General features: G+C 49.8%; 1 protein-coding gene across 18 annotated transcripts in view; it reads right to left on the bottom strand.

Annotated features, from left to right (window-relative positions):
* The window catches only part of FGFR2 (fibroblast growth factor receptor 2), a 105,125-nt gene that overhangs the window by 74,944 nt on the left and 10,165 nt on the right, over positions 1-20,016 (bottom strand). For 9 of the 18 annotated variants that reach the window (XM_043475273.1, XM_043475266.1, XM_043475271.1 and 6 more), the window contains exons 3-4: positions 1,991-2,257; positions 1,031-1,108 (exon numbers count right to left, since the gene is read on the bottom strand). The exons of 4 other annotated variants lie outside the window; for them this stretch is intronic. In XM_043475273.1, coding sequence (XP_043331208.1) covers positions 1,031-1,108; positions 1,991-2,257 — 345 coding nt within the window. The remainder of the gene's footprint in view (positions 1-1,030; positions 1,109-1,990; positions 2,258-20,016) is intronic. 5 more of the 18 variants (XM_043475275.1, XM_043475277.1, XM_043475284.1 and 2 more) reach the window with 1 other exon arrangement.

The raw sequence follows: 20,016 nt of genomic DNA, 5'->3' as shown, positions 1-20,016 counted from the left end.
TGAAGACTATAACATCTAAGCCAAGAATGCCAACGACCGACGTAAGATCACTTTGGAAATATTCCAGCCATGTTATTGGAAAATACAACTTGTATTTAATCTTCTTTATTGAATAAACTCACAAATGTTTTTCTGAGCAGTGTACAAATATGCACTCACTAATCTTCATAACAGCCCCCAAAGATTGTTATCATTCCCATTTTACAGATGAAGAAACTGAGGCACGGAAGTTAAATTACTTGCCCAATTTAGCAGTGTTGGAGCAAGATTTGAACCAAGGCTGCCCAGCTCTGAGAGGCCCACATTCTCACTCACCAAGTAAAGGCCTCCTAGTGTCAGTTAAGGTAGTGCTCTGACTATCCTTAAACATGCAAACAGCATTTGGTGTCCCCCTTTTCTACTGGCAATATAAGGCACGCTTCCCTTATTTCTGCTCAGCAAGCAATAATATCTCAGAAGGCCAAGATTTCGCAAGCTCTGCACTATCAACATTCTGGAGAAGAAATTCTTTGTTATGGGGCTGTCTTGTGTATTGAAAAGCTGTTTATGAGCAGCATCCCTGGCCTCTTTGATGCCACTAGCATCACCCCATTCCTTCGGTGAGACAACCAAACATTGCCCCGTGTCCCCCAGGGGAGGGGGAAGGAGGAGAATTCCCCCAAGTGGAGAACCACTGGGTCAGGCCAAGCAACATTGACAGGAAGAAGATAGGATGTCATATGATTCTGCTGGCTTTACATCTCCAGATAGCGAGGAACCAGAGGGGAAAAGCAAACCAAGGAAAGAAAAGTCATGAGTGCTTTCAAAAGAAAGTGGCTACTGACACAATAAGAATGGACAAACAGTACAGAAGGGTGTACAGTAACACTGCTTTATTCTCAGATTTGAAAGTCAGGAAGAGAAGGCACAGTGGAGAGGTGGGGACTGCAGTCAACAGCTTCCAGAGGAGTCGCCAGGGAGACAGCTACGAGTCAGGACTTCCCACTGAGCTCTCCTCTCTCGGGGACGTTCGGAGACGGTAATTACTTACTCTTGCTGTTACTGTTCTCACTGACAAAATCCTCCGAGCCATCTGCGTCGTCCTCGTCATCTCCGGATGAGATGGCATCTGTATTCAAAAGAACACAGCCATGGTTGTGTTTTTGCAAAGCAAAAGGTTGCAATCATCTATAGCTCAGTCCCTCTGGAAAGGGAATTCAACAACCCAGGAACCCAGGCAAAAAAAAAAGTCTGAGATCGTGTTTAGTTAAGATGGTTTTAATGGCTTAAATTTTTTCTCCGTGATGACAGTTGGTCTATATTATGATTCTTCACGTGTTCTGCTTTCATATTATTTAAACATGCTATAAAATGGGATACACTGAAACGGGATTTTAAGCTTCAAATGGTATTCAAGTCCCCAACAAATTTACTGATTGTGTAATAGCTGAAGATTCTTTCCAACGCAATCTTTCAGCACTCAGGGTCTCCTTCAAGAAAGGAATTAGTCCCTAGAAAAACTTAATCCTGTGGTCTTCTGACTGTTTACTAATAATCTGAAAGCAGAATTTTAAACTCAGCCACGAAAGGGGACCTGGGCAGTGCCCCCTTGCCACATGGGAAAAGTCAAGGAGAGAAACTTGAATTTTAACAAAAGGAAGCAGAAATCTTTGGCATCCAAATTTCAATCCTATGTTCTAAACGCCAAGGATGCCGATGGTATAGGAGTTAAAAAAAAAAAAAAAAAAGATGTGTTTTTTACTTATAGGAAAGTGTGTGGTCTTAAAAATGTAACGTTGCATATGAGAACCCTGTCATTTTTAACGACCAGCCTCCTCTTATATACCAGGTCCGTAGAAGAACTTCAAAAACAGATCAATCACCAACTGTGAAGCTCTGTGCCCAGCATCCAATTAGCAGACCCCACCGTGGATTTCACTGGTCTGACAAGACTTTACCCAGAAAAACGACTACAGGGAAGAGAAAGCGGAGGGCTGGCAGGCCAACTCACCTGTGACATTGACCATGAAGTAGACAGTCTCACTGTCTACGTTCCTAGCAGCAGTACAAGCATAGAGGCCGGAGTCTCTAGGCGTGGCGCCTTTTATCTGCAAATACTCCCCAATAAGCACTGTCCTATTGTTGGGCCCCAAGTGTACCCCATCCTTAGTCCAACTGATCATGGCGGCATCTCGCAACAGGCAGCGCAACTCTAGCGACTCCCGGGGCGCAGCCACGTAAACTTCTGGTTGGGAGATTTGGTATTTGGTTGGTGGCTCTGCAGAAAGGCGGGAGAGAGAAGATGGAGACAGATGGGAAAAGAGGAAAAGGAGAGAACGTCCAACAAAGGTCAGTGGAGGCCCCTTGACTCCCAGGAGAGGCAGTTCACAGGTTGTTTTCTCTTTTCGGAAATGGCCCCAGGGGTGTCTGTCTGCCTCTCCTTGTACCCCAGGAAGCTGCCCTCACCAAGGAGCAGAGGAGTGTCTGAAACCAACCGCAGGAAGCACCCAGCAAAAGCTGCCCCACTCAGTCTCCAACAAACCATAGAGCGTTCAACACAAACCCAAAACCCAACCGGCAAGGACACTGTACAACTTTGAAGTCGATTGTTAATCCAATGCCTGCTTACCCACGCGGCACCTGAGAAAGTATAGCATTGAGGCATTTTTAATTTATAAACATGTGCGTTTCACAAATGGTTTCATTCCACATGACTGTGTTGACTGTGTACACACACACACACACCTCTCCCTATTTGTGTGTGCTGACTTCCCCTGTTATCACAAATCTGAGCTTCTTAAAAAGAAATGCCTCAGTTTCTCAGGCTCAGAACACTGCTGGTCTGGGAGACTTACTTCTGTGCTGGCCCAGCTGGGACACACTGTTTTTTCCTTAAAATGATAAAAACCTGGAGGCCTTCATGTTAAAACCCAAAAGACAAAACATGCCCCAGGGAGCTGAGGGACGGCCCCCATCGCACTTGTGTGTGTTAGTCACTCAGTCGTGTCCAGCTTTTTTTGTGATCCTGTGGATTGTAGCCCGTCAGGCTTCTCTGTCCATGGGATTTTCCAGGCAAGAGTACTGGAGTGGGCTGCCATTCCCTTCTCCAGGGGATCTTCCCAACCCAGGGATCAAACCCAGGTCTCCCACATTGTGGGCAGACTCTTTACTGTTTGAGCCAGCAGGGAAGCCCATTTAAATGGATCTTAAATCGCACTTAAATGGATCCAAAGAAGGTGCGGAGGGCTGCAGGCCTGGTGCTCCATCTGGAGAGCTGGACCCCTCGCTGATCCCCAGCCCGCACCACACAGCCCGGGTTCCAGTCTCCTCGGCCTTCTTCTGCCTTGTCTCCTTTAGAGCTTTCCCTTCTCCCTTGCCTGCCCACTGAACCCCGCCCGTCCTTCACACCCGGATCATGAGAGCCTGCCACCAGCCACCCGGGCCCAGAACAAAGTGGGTCTCCCCTCTCCACAAGCTCCTGGGGACGGGCCCCATTCCTGACGGACTTGTCCCATCCCCCGAGGAGATGCCCAAAGACCCCAGAGGAAGGCCTGAGGTCTCCGGCCCTTAGCGAGCCCCTCCCCTGCCCCAGGCAGGCGCATGGAAGGTGATTGTTACAAATCATGGTCTCGGTGACTCAAGAGGTAAAGAATCCACCTGCAGTACTGGAGACACAGAGGAGACGTGCGTCTGGGTTGGGAAGATGCCCTGGAGGAGGGCACGGCAACCCATTCCAGTATTCTTGCCTGGAGAATCTCATGGACAGAGAAGCCTGCTGGGCTACAGTCCATGGGGCCGCAAAGAGCTGGACATGACTGAGCATGCACATGATCCACAAACATGCAGGGCGAATCAGGCCCGGGAGGACCGAGCCTCTGCATACAGAGTGAGGAGGAACCATGCGTCTCTAAGGAGAAGAGCCAGAGCCGCCAGCTGGGACCCACAAGAGTCCATGAATTGGCTTTCATCCTTCACGGAGAGCACTATGAATGGTACCCAGAGTCCCAGGCCCAGAAGGCACAAAGCTTCCCAGCTCTGGGATGGCTCCGAATCTGGGCAGCGTCACAAGGAAATCGTTTTGTCCTTAAGTGTGGTCTGGACAAGGGTCCCACATAAGACTGAAATACACGTACTTCCTGTTTCAGTGCCAGGGTCCAAGAATAAGCGAGGGCCACACGCATCAGGTTCTAGAAATCCGTCCCCCACCCCCGACCCCCACCCACTGTGGAGGGCCAGGGCTCCCCAGGGGGCACCCCCCAAGGCCACCACACCAGGAAGAGCCCAGACACTGAACGGGACGGGAACATAAAGGGGTAATCACAGCAAATGGAAGAAAACAGAAGTCATATTCAACCTGGAAAAACTTACACCCCCAAACAAGGGCAGAAAGCCCCAACTGGCAAGCAGGTTACATTTCAAATGCTTGTTTTTTTTTCCAGTCAACAATTATTTTACTGCACACCTACTATGCGCCACATGCTTTTATCCTGGATGCTCCAGAAGCAAACAGAATCAAAAATACTCCCTGCACTTGTGGGTGATTAATTACAGTGGGGTGACAGATAACAAATATGAAATCTACAAAACTATAAAGTCTGTGGCGTGGTCCCGAGTGTTAGGAGGAAGAAATACAGCATGTTAGGGGCACATCCAGAGAGGCAGGCTCTGGACTCCAGAACAGGAGCTGGCAAACCACACAGTCGCCAACGGCGTTGGTCCCTGGGGCCACACCCAGCCCAGAGCCTGTTTTTGTAAACAAAGTTGTACAGGTGCACAGCCGTGCTCATCGCTTACATAATGTCCGGGGCTGCTGTGATATGACGGTTGACAGACCTGTGGTTGAAACAGAGACTTGATGACCTGCAGAGCCTAAAATATTAACAGTCTTGCCCTTTCCAGAAAATTCGCCAGCTTCTGTTGTGTAGGATCATCAGAGAAGGCTTCTCTAGAGAGAAGGGAAGGGCAAAATAATGCTTCAAAGATACTGCTGTGAACTTAGTTGGAAGGTCCTCAGATGAGGCCTCCTAAGGCTGTTTAAGTCATAATGCTGCTAAATCCAATGACTAATAACTCTGGATCCTGAGCAGAAACGGTATGGGAAGAGAAATGTAGGGAAGAGGGGAAGAGGAGGAGAACAAAGAAGTCAGTTTGGCCCCAAATCTCAGACCATCTCTCACTTCCGGCATCCTAGAGTCAGGGCCACACAACGTTGCAAACGACAAGCCTCTCAAGGCCACGTGGCCCAGCCCTTTTACAGCTGGTCAAAGCCAGGATCAGACGTCATTTGAGTCCTGGGTCTCCCACAACTGATTACAGACACAGCACCCACAATGTTAGAATGAATTGACACTGCCTCCGCCTGAGTTATAAAATAATCGCTATTTACTAGGACCAACACTGCACGATCAGCATGTCACCAAGAATGTTGTGGAATTTGCTTTCCTCTGAGCCAGAAATGATCATCAAGAGATGACTGAGCAAGGAAACAGCTGGACAGAGCAGTAACACTTCCCTCCCTTAAAGGAGAGCCCGGGACCCATGTGGCCCATCCTGCTCTGATCTGTCCCCCTGGCCCTCGATAAGGGAAAGCCATGTAACTACTTCATGGAGGCACAGGAAGACTCTAAGACAGTTTTTTGGTTTTGTTTTTAAGAAAAAAAAGGCAAGATACTTGCAGTTATGATGCAGAAAAATCTCTCTCCCAGACAAAAGGGAGAATGATGATTTCTCAAAGAAAAGCATTTTCACTAAGAATCCTCTCCTTCATCTGAAACAGGCAAACCACAAAGTCTTGCTGAAACCTGGGGTATCTAAGATGCTGGACCAATATCACCAAAAAGTCATCACTACCTGCTGCTGCAGGAGGAGGACCACATCCTATTCAGGCTGGATACACAGGAGATGCTAGTGGAAGGGGTGCTAGTGGAGGCCAGAGGAGTCTGGTATGCTACAGTCCACGGGGCTGCAAAGAGCGGACATGACTTAGACTGAACAGCAACCTGCATGAGAAAAAGATGACACCCTGAGTTCCAAGTCCACTCTGCTCCTGCTTAAGCTCACGAAGGCCCCCAAATAGAATGTTATTTTGAGACTCCAGCAAGCCATCCAATATGAACCTGATCTCCCAACTATAACTTATGGGGCCAGTCACCATCACTGTCACTCTTCAAGACTGACGACACTACCAAGATTGCAAGCACCACTCTTTTCAGAGGCTAGTCAAGAGACTACCTGGATTTATGAAAGTGAAAGTTGCTCAGTCATGTCTGACTCTTTGCGACCCCATGGACTGTAGTCCATGGAATTCTCCAGGCCAGAATATTGGAGTGGGTAGCCTTTTCCTTCTCCAGGGGAATCTTCCCAACCGAGGAAACAAACCCAGGTCTCCCACATTGCAGGTGGATTTTACCAGTTGAGCCACAAGGGAAGCCCAAGAATCCTGAAGTGAGTAGCCTATCCCTTCTCCAGCAGATCTTCCCGACCTAGGAATTGAACTGAGGTCTCTTGCATTGCAGGCAGAATCTTTACCAACTGAGCTATATCCTGTGTATATAAAATGATGTTGCTAACGATGGACTCCCAGCTCAAAAGGATTGATAAGGTGATGAGCTATCAAGAGTGATTTTAATTTTCCAAAAAAACCAGGTGAAAACTATCACCCAGCTTTCCAATGAGATGATCAGCTTCAAGGATAGTAAAATAATTCCCCAAAATACATCAATAAGGTGAGGATGTTCAATTATAAAACAAAGCCATCCACCTTCAAGGTCTGAAACCATTAACTACTCCCATGGGAAATTCAGAAAGCTGTGTTCCTCCCTCCCCAGCTGATTATTTCACAACAGGCTCATCTGAGGGTCCGGGGCATCTTTGGAGAACCCCAGCAGAATCCTGTGATACTCCTGCATAATCTAGGAGGACATCAAACACATCTTAGGGAGGATGGGTGGATGACTAGAAAGAGGGGAAGAGGGAAGAAGGGGTTAAAGAGTCAGGCAGGATGGGCAAGTGGGGCCTATGGTGGGAAGGGGCAGAACGACACACCCAGCCCCTCCCAGGCCACCCAACAGCTCCTGTGGCCCAGCTTGCACGGTCCTGCATCAAAGCCACCCCAGGCCAAGATGCCAAGAACACAGACACTTATCAGGGACCCAGACTGGCTCAGTGGAGGCAGTTCTCTCCCTGCCCCTCCCACATGGCCCCTGGGGCTTGGCTTCCCTTCTGGGGCTGCCATCTCCAGGTGACTCCCCGGCAGGTGCTCCCAAGGGCTCCGCAGACACCGCCACAGTGATACTGCCCTCCTCTTGCTCGGAGGGGACAATGGACCAGATCCCCCCAGAGCAGCAATGCTGCATCTGCGGGACCCTACCCACCCCTCTACCTTTGATGCGACCACCTTCCAACGACACATCACCAAGTCACACCGCCTGCTCTATAAAATAGGACGGTTGACATGGGCAGAGTACTCCCTGGGAGATTTAAACCCTAACCTTTTACAGCGGTATTGCCAGTTCCGGCATTTGTTTTTTTCTGGTGATGTAGCATACTTTTTACTCTTTTACACAGAGGAGGGGAGAAATCACAGGGAGCGCACAGCCCAACACTTCCCTCCTCTGCTCTAACCAAAACACGACGGGAGAAGGTTCCAGAAGTCACTTTGCTACACTGCAAGTGCTCCTTCAGAAGCTTCCACAGGCAGAAAATGTCTCTTCACATCTTTCGTAACATAAACGACAATCCACAATAAAGCGAGAAGGCTGGGACACTCGCACAGTGTTGGAGTTCTTCCCGCAGCTAAGAGCGCCCAACAAACAAGGCCAAGTCTACCTTCTGGGAGGACGAAGAGGCCCGTGTTCCTACTTGCCGAGTGCACGGCCAGCGGGGACAGCTCACTGGTGCACCTTAGGTTGCATCACCTGAACTTTCTCCCCATGAGTTTCAAACACTTGAGAAGCGCCAGCAGCATCTTATCACGCAGCTGCTTTCCAATAAAGGACTAATCTGATATGAAAAAATGAGAGAGACAGGCAGCCTGGCAAAAAGTGAACAGGGTGAGTAACAGCTGCCTCGGCTTATGGTCAGCGTGTGATTCCTGCTGGAGCGCCATCTCCTTCCCACACCTAAGAAACTCCAGAGCCCTGAACCCCGGGAACTACTGGAATTTAGAACTGAGGGGCCGCTCACTGCAAAGAGAAGAGATGTGACGTCAAGCGGGGCAGAGGTGTGACGTCACGCTGACGTCACCCGCTCTACCGCTCAGGAAATCCACACGGGGACAGGAGTCCTGGCTGGAGGCGACCAGAGCGGGGAAGTCTTGCAAAAGGCAGAACAGGCTGTCGTTTCTGGGACTTCGCTGCTGAATTCTTCGCCCAGCTGAATTCTTCCCCGGTGTCATCAGGAGGCCGTCTTGAGACAATTGAAGCAGCGAGCGCGTTTGGAGCGGGGAGCTATTTCAGGTAACACTTGACGCTGCCAAACCAGCCATAGCAGCACTTCAGACTGTCACTTTTTATAATGTTTGCCTATAAACTTTTCCCGTGTGGTTTTTGAAATGGCGCCCAAATGCAAACAGGGAACAGATGGGAAACCTGCGTCTTGCCCTGTCCAATCGCTTCGTGCAGAACGGATGACAGGTTTAAACTCTTAAGGAAGAAAAAAGCGGCGTATGCCACAGGGACAACAAACTACGTCACATTGCACAAATGCACCCTTTTCTGGGGTTTCCTTGGGACCGGTGTCTTTTCAAAGGTCAGGATGATCACAGCTAAGGAGGGAAACTCCAGCTTCAAGGATGTGGGGCAGGCAGAGGGGTCCCCCAAGAGGTCTCTCCATCTCAGAAAGTCAGAGGCATCCAAACCCTTAACACACTCCTCCAGAAAAAGTGGATGAAAGGGAGAAAGAAACAGAAAGAAATGCCTGAACAGATCCCTCTGAGAGACAAGGAGGGAAGGAGAGAGAGCAAGGGATGTCCTACAAGGGGGTGTGGGCGGCGGGGGCTCCCCTGGGAACTACAACACCCGCATTTGGGGTGAGAATAGAAACACAGCCTTGGTTCCCTGATGCCCTCCGGACAGTCTGCCACCTTGCACAAGAGGAACAAACATCAGTGCGGTGGGGCTGCCGCCGTCTTGCCAGAGAGACCCCCGGGATGCAGCTGCAAATGTGGCAGCCCACGGGGCAGGCAAGCATCTGTTCCAGACTCGCCCTCCGGTCTTCACGATGGCCCGCCGCGGCCACACCCTGGTCCTGGCAAGAAGCGTGAACTGGCCGATACCCCGCGTTCTGTCCATAGGCGCGGGATACAGAACCGCCTCACATACACAGCACTGCCAAAGTGCTTCTCACCAGCTGGACACGGTCCAGACAGACAGACACCCGGCATCACTTTTCAGTGACCCGTGGTGTCTTAGAGCACAGGGACTTTGGAAGAGCGTAGCCCCAACTTTTCTACGGCACAGTTTCCATCGAGGTGGCATCCAAGCCTAGCTTCAGAAAGATCTAAAGGCCCCGGGATCCCCCTCATGGAGTCAGAAATGACCACCCTCGTGTTCCCCAGCACGGGGGCCCTGCAGACGGCCAGAGAGCAGCAGCAGAGCCGGCTGTTTTCAGCTCAGACAGCCTTGAAGCTTCGCCTTTACAAGAATGGGCTTGCAGAAGACAAAATCCGGACATCAAACGGAGGCCTTATAAGGCCTGGGTACTACTTGTTCCTTTGGGGTGGGAAGGGAGACACAAATACTCTGCACAATATAAAGATGAAAGTTCTCTACCTCAAGAAATACTGCCAACATTAAAATGGGGGCCCCAAGGAATTCAAAGCCCTGGAACATGGGAGAAGTAAACAGGCTGCAGTCTCCTCTTTCCAGCCCCTGGTCGGGGTGTCTTCTAGACTCACGTCAGGACTTAACACTCTCCCTGTGGGTATCATGGGGGCCAGGACGACCACTAATAAATAGCTGCCTCTGCCACAGAAGCTTGACTGTTCCAGAAACTCTAGCCTGGCTCGCATTCCCCCTGATCAGACGGGATGATGGCTAAGGCTTCCAATATGGTAACCATTAAAAATTATATATTTAGGCACACCCCTCCTATAATTTAGGTCTGTCTTTGAGAAACAGGGCAAACAGCTCTCTGAGTCTGAAAAGAAAAGATATATGTTGCTGCCTATGAGAAAATAAATGCACAAATAGGCCAAGTGCCTTAAAAAAGCACCATTTAAGAGTCACCATTATCACCTAATATTTGGACCCAAAATGTAGAAATATCCACTCCCTAATTTGTCAGCATCCCTTGATCCAGTGTTTTACACTATTCATTACAGTGCTCTCCGATAGGGAGAAAGAGCGACACAAAAAGATTTTTTTTTCTCCCGGTCACAATACGTGCATCAAACATTAGAGCAAAAAACCATTCAGGAGGTCCCCTCTGGACCACCAGGAGGTGAGTATCAAAACAGAACCATCTGCAGAAGGTCCCCAGATACTGGCAGCTTTGGTTGAGCAAGAACTTCAAACTTAGCCCTCTCTTCAAAAACCATTTCCCAGAGAGATAAGCCATTAGATGATCTACTGCCCAGGAAGCCGAAAGGGGCACTATTCATGTCAGAGGAGCTCCCCCGGCCCAGGTCAGACGGACAGGGAGTCTATGTGCTCGGCCACCTGGCCGTCCAGGGCCCAAGCCTCCTGCCTTCTGGAGACACGCCTGCCAGACACAGAGGAGGAGGCTGGCCCTTCTCAAAACCTGGGCTTCCTCAAGCATGCTGTTCCAGGGAAAACCACATCATCAAAAAGCTGGCCCTGCCGACTGACCGAGACCACTGGAAAATCTCCTCCTTTTTCTCAGTGGAAGGTTTTGTACTTGTATCACCGCAAGCAGGAAGGGGGACGGGGGGAGCAGGAGGGGGGGTCTGATGAGGAGGTATAGGGATGAAGGAATGACGGGGCTTGGCCTGAGCCTTGTCAGCTCCCTCTTTTAAGGTCAAGGGTGGCCTTGCCAAGGCTTCATCTCTAAAATGAACACACATCATCTCCGGTCCTGAAAACCTAACTCTCTGCCCACCCCCACCCCCAAAACACATTCCTTCCCAAGTCCTGGTGACAGCCCTTGGCTCCAGGCAGCCCTCTTCCTTGTACAAAATGGGGGGCCACCTTCCTCATCCGATGCTCCTCCGGCTCCTGGAGCTGTCCCCTGAGCCCGAGCATTAGGTCTCACTTCTGTCCCCTGCCTGATGACTCTTCAGAAAAGGCGAGGACGGGCTGGGATGTTAAAAAGACCAGACTTAGAACAGGCCCGAATCTCAGCTCTGCCACTTAGAAAATCGTGTGACCTGGGACAGGGCCCTCAGGTTTCTCATCAGTTCATTGTTCTGCCCCTGCAGGCCAGGAACGACCATGAGGCAGCGCGTGGAAAGCTCCACACACAATGGCCAGCGCTTAGCGAGAACTCAGAGGTACCAGCTGTGGGGAAGACCTTACGGTTGAAATCCTTATTCCTCAGCTGCAGTTGGCTAATCCTGAAAGGAGGAAACATCCCCTAAACCAGATCGTCCCAACTTGGAAGGGTGGGGACGACAGAAAGAGAGCCCCTAACACACAGTTTAGTGCCCGTTAATCTATAGTGGCATTCTGTTTTCTATTGGCCTGTGTGTGTGTCTGCGTGCACACACATGTTCTCAAGAACAGGAACATGCACTGAGGTCTTCCTGTCCTTCTGGAAGCCCCTTCTCTACCCCCATACCTGTGGGTATGTTCTGATTTCCATCCCTGGCTCCTCTGGTCCTTTTGCCTACTTTCTGATCACCATCTCTGCAGCTTTTCCCACTCCCACACATCAGTGCCCCTCAAGTCCCTGCTTGCAGGTTCATATTTCCACCTGCCTGAGGGAACACATTACCTGGATGCCAACCAAGGTCCTCTCCAAAACAAGCAGGCAACCTTCCACCTCGTCCTCCTCCGCTGGCCTCTTGCTGAATGGCGTCTCCACGTGACATCAACTCAAGCTCCACGTCTGCCCTAAAGCCCCTATGCGCCCTCTCACCTCTCGTCCCCAAAGCTCTTCCCCCTATTCACTCTGCCTCTGCAGAGCTGTGCCCCTACTCACAACTCTAGAGAGAAAGCAAGGGCAGATGTCACTTCCACAGCCCACTGCTGCAGACCTCTGCCATCTCTCTGAAAGATCTCTGCAGTGGCCCCCAACCCGTTACCTGTGGGCGGCCCCATGTTCATCATGAGCCACTAGAGTAATCTTTTGAAAAGCAAACCTTACCTCTACTATTTAAAAAAAAAAAAAAAAAAAGCAGGGGGCACAGACCACTCCACACTTTGACAAGATAAAACCCAAAGAACATCACCCAGGCTAAGGCCTTGGTTGCTCCTAGCCCTCAATGTCTCTCCACCCACCCCCTCACAGCTTAGGCTTGTCTGTTCACACGGGCCCTGTTCCCTCTACCTACAACCCTGGTCCCAATACCCTGCATGGCAAATTCCTATTCAGCCTTCAAAGCCCAGCTCAAGTATCTCATCTGTGAAAACTCCTCTGATTCCCATTAAAACAGACTGCATGGCTCCCATCTTTTGTTTCACTGGGTCTTTGTTTCTCTATCTAGTATATTCCTACAGAATACAGTCTGTCTCCACCCACCCACCCATTTCAAGGGAGAGCTTGGGGCTGGCACTCTGCATAAAGACTTTGCATAAACACCACCCAGACATAGCTTCCAGGGCCCCACTTCCAAAGTTCCTAGGCCAGGAGACCTGAGGTAGGGTCTGAGATTCTGGATTTCTTGCAAGTTCCCCGATGCTCCTGGTCCAAGGGCCATCTCATGAGAAGCCCAGCTTCAGGATCCCAGGACAAGCTGGAGACCAGTTGTAGCAGTGAGGAACCCGGTCCACTCGGGCAGCCCCTTCACATCTCTGAGCCTCAGAGTCCTGGTTAGTAGAACTGGCTACCTCTGGGCTGGGTCAAGGTCATCATGGGGACAAAACCAGAGAGTGCCTGGGAAGGCCTTTGGTAAGTGGGGGTACATCCGAGAGAAGTCTCCCACCCCTCAGCACTGGCCAGGCTCCTGCTTGTGGGCTACAGCTTGATAGGACTGATCATCAGATTTTATTAATATTTTTCCAGTCACGTGGGACTGAAGGCAGGAGAAGGAGACAACAGAAGACGAGATGATAGAATGTCAACGGACATGAGTTGAGCAAACTCCAGAAGATGGTGAAGGACAAGGAAGCCTGGCGTGCTTCAGTCCACGGGGTTGCAAAGAGTCGGACACGACTGAGCGACTAAACAACAACAAAAACCACGTGGGAACCTCAATTTGCATTTGCCTGACTTTAAAACAGAGTTTTCTTTCAGAAGAACAAATCTACCACATCATATGTATATAAGTTATTGAAGCAGGGATTTCTGGAATGTTCTTGAACATTCAAGGATCTTGTAAGAGTCATCGTTATCAACAGCCGTGTACAACACCTGTTGGATTCCTTTCGTAAAGGAAGAGGCCTGTGGCTTATGAAAATACCATTTACTATTCATTCATCCAACAAATCTGAGATACTTGTATGGGGGGGCACAGTAACCCCCACAGAACTCCCTAAGAAAGAGGATCCCAGCTCCACTCAAGGATGACTAATGTCAACGCCATGGCGGGCCACAAAAAAATGCTGAATGCCTGAGGCCCTGGGTTCCAGCGAGTAGAGTAATTGGCCAGCATTCCAGACAGCAAGCTCCAAAGCCAGCAATCTGACTACATTCCAGAAACAAGTTTTCAGGGGCGGTCGGTCAGCTTTCCACCTTAGCATTACCTGTGGCTCACAGGGCCCGTTACCAACATAAAATGGATAACCAGTGCCAATTCAACTGGATACATTTGCCCTCTAAGTCCCTTAAACTGTAAGTGTTAGTCGCTTCAGTCATGTCTGGCTCTTTGCGACCCAATGGACTGTAGCCCGCCAGGCTCTTCTGTCCATGGGATTTCCCAGGCAAGAACACTGGAGTGGGTTGCCATTCCCTTCTCCAGGGGATCTTCCCAACCCAGGGGTCGAACTCCAGTCTCCTGCATTGCGGGCAGATTCTTTACAGCCTGAGCCACCAGGAAGCCCCTTAAAAGTCAGATCACTGTCCAAACGTGACATTTTCCCCAGCCCCTCCCTCAGTGAGTACATTCTGAATACATGAATACTCTGAAAGTGAACCCCGTGACAAATGGGGGTGGGGGCGGGGAGGCAAGGGAGAAGAGGTGAAGAGTTCTTCCCGGAGGGCAAGACTGCCTCCTGCATCCGTAACTCGGGACCTTTTGGGGGTATTGTTCGGCAAGTTTACTTAAAGGGCTCGGCCTTTCTTCTCTCAGCAGGACCCCAGTTCCAACACCGGTTCGGAACCTGCAGATGTGTCCCCAGACACATTCCCTCCCCTAGCAGCATCCCAGCCATTTGCAAATGAAGGGACAGCAGCTGGATACTGGGAAACAGATGGGCCTCCTCATTTGCATGGGTTTGATCTGGAGGCCCTGGCCCTGCAAGTTCAGGCCCAGCTAGAGAAGCAACTGGGTTCGGGCAAAGGCACAGATTCACAACCCGCAGGGTCTCCAGCGAGCAGCTGGATCAGGACTCCTGGGAGAGGTCCCGCTAAAGTCAGAGGGGACGGAGCCTCTGCGGTGGGCGGGGCTCATCCCCAGCTGGCTGGGCCCCCGCAGGACCCAACGATGCTGGACCAGCGACAGGGATCACTTTTCTCCGGTGATTTGCGGAGAAAAGTCTCTCTAGGGGGATCCTGGGCTGGAGGACTGAAACCACATTCATTCAGGAAATTCCAAATTAAGATAGGCGCCACCGTGGTTAACCTTTCTCCCCAACCCTGAGCCGCCTATTTGCATGGAGGTGAAGGCTTCAAGAAAACAAACAAACTTTGAAGAGTCTCTACCTCCCCACCGTGAGCGAGAGCTCAGTCGCTCAGTCCTGTCCAACTCTTTGGGACCCCACAGACTGTAGCCCACAAGGCTCCTCTTTCCATGGGACTTCCCGGCAAGAATACTGTAAGTGGGTTGCCATTTCCTCCTCCAGGGGAATCCTCCCAACCCAGGGATTGAACCCGAGTCTCCAACGTCCCCTACACTGCAGGCAGATTCTTGACCGCTGAGCCACTGGGGAAACCCACCTCCCAACAGAGCCTTTTTCAAAACCCTCAAGAGCACCTGATCTGGGAAGGGCTGTGCAAGGCTCCCCAGTATCTTAGTTTCCCAAGATGTGGACAAGGGCATAACAAGTCCTTTCTTAAGTGGAGACTATTCACCCCTCTCCAGGGCACGAGGAGGAAGCCTTATTCGAACCTCTGAGTCCCCAGGCAAGGCCCCCAGGATGGGAGAAGAATCATCTTCATTACCCAGTCCAGGCCCCCTGGCTTCCTGGGCCATCTCCCTGCTTCCACATGGGTCAAACAACAAACTGCAGCTCCAGATAGACAAGGGGAAAGAAAAAACGACCTACGTGAGTGCCAACTGCGGGCTGGCCCTAACCTCCTCACTCGCCTTTAACTGTGGGCACAGGTGGCTCAGTGTAAAGAATCCTCCTGCCAATGCAGAAGATGCAAGTTTGATCCTGGGTCAGGAAAATCCCCTGGAGGAGAAAATGGCAACCCACTCCAGTATTCTTGCCTGGGAAATCCCATGGACAGAGGAGCCTGGTGGGCTACAGTCCACGGGGTCACAAAGAGTTGGACAAAATTTAGCAACTAAATAGCATCTACAACAAAACCTCTCACCTGATGGGCAGAGAGGCCAGGATGATAGCCAAACTGGGCACAGAGCAACCTGGCCAGCGTGTCCGGCTGGGACTGACTAGAGGGCCAATGTGGTGGGTTTGCCAGTGAGTCAAGGGGGTACCCACTGCCTTCAAGACCAGCCTCAGGAGGCTGCACAGCTGGGGGGGACCCAGAAAAATCCCTGACATGGCGCGTAGGCTGCCTCTACCCTGTCTGGCCTGGCCTACTTCTGCAGTCTTCTTTCCAGCACACTGGTCCCCTCAGGGCTCCCCCAAACCCCTTCGAGACACACCATGCTTTTACTTCTGAGGACCTTCACCTCAGAATGGTCGGAAGGGCCCCCTCGTTTTTTTGCAATTATTTGATGAAGGCCCATCTCCCCATCCCCTAGTCCACAGGACTTGAGACTTTTTTGCTTGCCACTCTTATCCCCACTGAGCCCGGCACAGAGTAGGACGCAGTAGGGTCTCAACTTAATTGGGGGATAAACTATGCATCCACAGCGATTACGCTGCAACGAGAAACCTGTGCCAGTCACCCCACAGCACTCGGGTCTGGAAGCTGCGGCTACATCAGGGCTTTGAGGTTCAGAGGGGACACGCTGTGGGGCTGCCTCCCCGCCAGGCATCACACAACTTCTCCCCCACACAGAGCCCCCCTGCTGAATGCCGGCATCCTCTGCATCCGCGGAGCATGTGATCCGTGCAAAGTATGGCTAACTGAACCAGCCCTGGTTCACCCCCACGTCTAGCTGGAACCACTCAGAGAGCACTTTAAAAAAAGTCATCAAACTGAACTCTATTTGCTTTAAAAAAAAAAGGCTCCTCGGCCTCTTTTTTTCCCCTAGGACATCCTTCCTGGCCAAGGCCGCAGGAAGTGTAGGTGTTTGGAGCTTCTGCCCTTTCATTCTTGGAATTTTTTCCCCCTTTTATTTTTATTTTATACTTTTTTTTTCTTTCCTCATCTCTGACATTAGCAGGCCCAGCATGCATTATGTCCACGACCGCAGGTTGCAGGAGCCCTGGGAATATCAGCAGTCTCATTGGTAGGCCTTGACCCAATCTCAAATCAGAAAATGCTCAAGAAAAGCTTAACACAACGTCAAACAGAGAACCAAAATTGAACACTGAGCAGGTCCCAGGGTAGACCACCCAATGCACTCAGGACAAGGAGAACAGGATGGCCTGGAGCTGCTGCGTGGGGGTGAGTCCTTCCCATCCTGACTCCCTGCCACGTGACTCAGCCTGGGACACTAACTGGGACTCAGAGCAGCCGCCCTCTGGTCTCCTGGGCAGCAGAAAGGGTTAGCTTCTTACCGATAAGCATACCACCAGAGGCCATTCCAGAAGAATCCCAAAGCAGTAATTACTGGAATGGTTTTACTGCCATGACTTTTCTTCAAATAGCTTTAGGGGAATAGATGTGGACAGACGAGAAGCAGCAGCACTAACCAGCAGTGTCCTTACATGTTAGAGAGTCAGATGACAGATTTAGGAATAGGCGGACCCCCAGAGGATCCCACAAAAGACCCTCCTGTTCAGGAAAGGGGCATGCATTGGAGAATCTTTGCTGCACCAATAAATTGACCCCAAGGTCTGGGCCCGTGCTCATTAACCATGGAGTCTTGGAGGAATCATTTCATCTCCGAGAGTCTAGGTCAAGAGTCTCATCTGTATAAATGGGAATGTGGATAGCTGGGGTCCACTGCATTATTAAGATTAGAGACGGTGCAGGGAGGAGGATCTACAGGAAAGTGGGTCAAAAGGTACAGATTTCCAGTTAAAAGAGAAAGAAGTCCCAGGAATATAACGTAAACATGATGACTGCAGTTAACACTGCCGTATGGCTGGTATACATAAATGTCACTGAGAGTAAATCCCGAGTGTTTTCATTACAAGGGAAAAAAACTTTTTTCTTTTTGTGTGTATGTGTCTATATGAGATGCTGGATGTTAGCTAAACTTACTGTGGTCATCATTTCACAATACATATAAGTCAAATCACAACACTGTACATCTTAAACAGTGCTATTATATCTCAATAAAACAAGGGAAAAAAGATTAGAGATGATATGTCAAGGTATCTCACACAAGGTCCAACACACAGCAGGCACTTAATAGATGTGATGACAATAAGAATTATTGTTATCATCTGCCTTCTCATCCTCTCAAGGAAGGAATGGGCTAAAAAGACTATGACCCCCCAACACGGCCTACCCCTACTCACACCCTCCTCCTTCATACCCCCACCCCACCTGTCCTGTCAGGTAACCCCCACGGGGTGTAACATGCAAGTAACACTCAGCTCCCCTCCACCCCCAGTACCACGGGTACCATAACCAGCTCCCTGCCATGAAGACTGGGAGTCCAGACACCTGTGCACTGAGGAAGGCCCAGCAGGCTGCCTGGAGGAAGTCACCACAGACCAACCTGGCAAGCCCGTCTTAGCATGCTATGGACACCCCTCAAGGGCCAGGACCCAGGCAGAAAATGCAACACCCCTCCTTCCCGCCAACCAATCCCAAAACCCTCTCTCCATCCTTCTTTCTTTGTCTTTGGCCAAACCACACAGCAGGCAGGACCTTAGTTCCCCAACCAGGGATCGTGCCCCTTGCAGTAGAAGGATGAAGTCCTAGCCGCTGGACTGCCAGGGGGTCTCTCTCCATCCTTCTTCATAGGGCCTTTTGACAATCCTTCGTCTGGAAGCCCCCAAACACAGAACTCCCTGAGAAAATACATTGCTCTTTGTGAAGCGCACGTCCCGCTGTTATTACATAGCTGCAAATGACTTCTTTCGATAGGGGAAAAAAAAGTCAACCCCGAACTATCTGGACCGCAAGCAGCAAAAGGATCACATTTCTAAAGTCCAGACTTGTAAATACCCCAGATAATAAAAAGGGTTGGATAAAGCCAGGGCCAAGAGCTCCCTTTCTATTTTAATTAATGTAAATACCTCTCATCAGAAGACTTGTCATCCTATATGGTAGGGTAAACATCCCTGAAATATTGACCAGACATCCTATCTCAGGTTTTTACATAAAGGAGGAAGCTGGGTGGGGCGGGGAGGAAACGAGCATTCACTGAGCACCTAGTATCTGCCAGGAATTACAGTAGTGGCTTTACATCCATTTGCATTTAATCCTTAAGGTCCCCCTTACGAGATGTTTATTATCAGATAGACTTTTAGATAAAGAAAGAGAGGCTCAGAGAGGTTATCTAACAAATCCAAGGTCACAGCACCAGTAGATCATAGAGAGTCAAACCAGCCTTGTCTAGCTCTCAAGGCCAAGTTCCTTCGGAGAGTTTCTGTTCTCAGAAAGCAAATCACATACGATTTAAAATGATTTTACTCATGTCTATGAAAAAAAAAAAAGCAAATGGAGACTTTAGGCTAATTATATAAAGGATTCTTTTACAGATGTGAGTGATTTTCAATTGGAAACCTTTATAATATTTAGGATCTATAGTTAATTGTGTGCCCACTTGGGTCCGCTAAGAAGGCAACATGTTTCGGTTAAGGTCAGAAGGCTTAGAGTGATGGGAGGGAGGTGGCTTCTTTGGAGGGTGAAGGGCATGCAGGATCTTAGTTCTCTGACCAGGGATTGAACCCGGGCCGCTGGCAATGAAAGGGCTGTGTCCTAACCACTGAACTACCAGTGAGTTCCCAAGGGAAGGCGGTGCCTTGAAGGCAGTCACACTCCTTTGAGGCAATCTCATCATCTATTCACGATCTGAAGTTTAAGGATTTTCAGAGTTTAAACCCTCAACTCACCCCTGCAAAGATCTTCCTATTCACCTTACAGCACCTCCCCACCTCCCACTCCCCTCAACACACAACGCTGGCCTTTTCAATGTCTTGATATCTTTAAAACATTACAACTGGTCACGTATGGAAAAACTTAAGAGTAAACTAGCCTTTAAAAAGAGGTCACACATAGTAACTCGTTCTCGTGTAGAAAATAATCATCACAGTTTATACAGAGTTTATTGTACTAATGTCAGAGCTCAGAACTGGGCTCTTTCTTTCAAGTAAAGTGCTGCATATAAATCACAAAATATATACGTCCCTTGTCCTCAATTCTGAATCTATCGGTATTTTCCTTATAAGCTATTTTTTTGACCTCCTCATAAAACATGTTCACCACGACTCGACATTCTATATACGCGCATTCCATTCAGACATGACTTGGGATTTACCATGCTTTAGTTGGACAGGGGTTAAAGGAAAGATTAGGCCACACCTTAGCTCCCTGACTCAGTACAGTCAAGAAGAAGCTGAAATT

The sequence above is a fragment of the Cervus canadensis genome, chromosome 8, assembly GCF_019320065.1.
Source record: "Cervus canadensis isolate Bull #8, Minnesota chromosome 8, ASM1932006v1, whole genome shotgun sequence".
NCBI lineage: Eukaryota > Metazoa > Chordata > Mammalia > Artiodactyla > Cervidae > Cervus > Cervus canadensis.
This window is presented reverse-complemented; position numbering and strand designations above follow the sequence as displayed.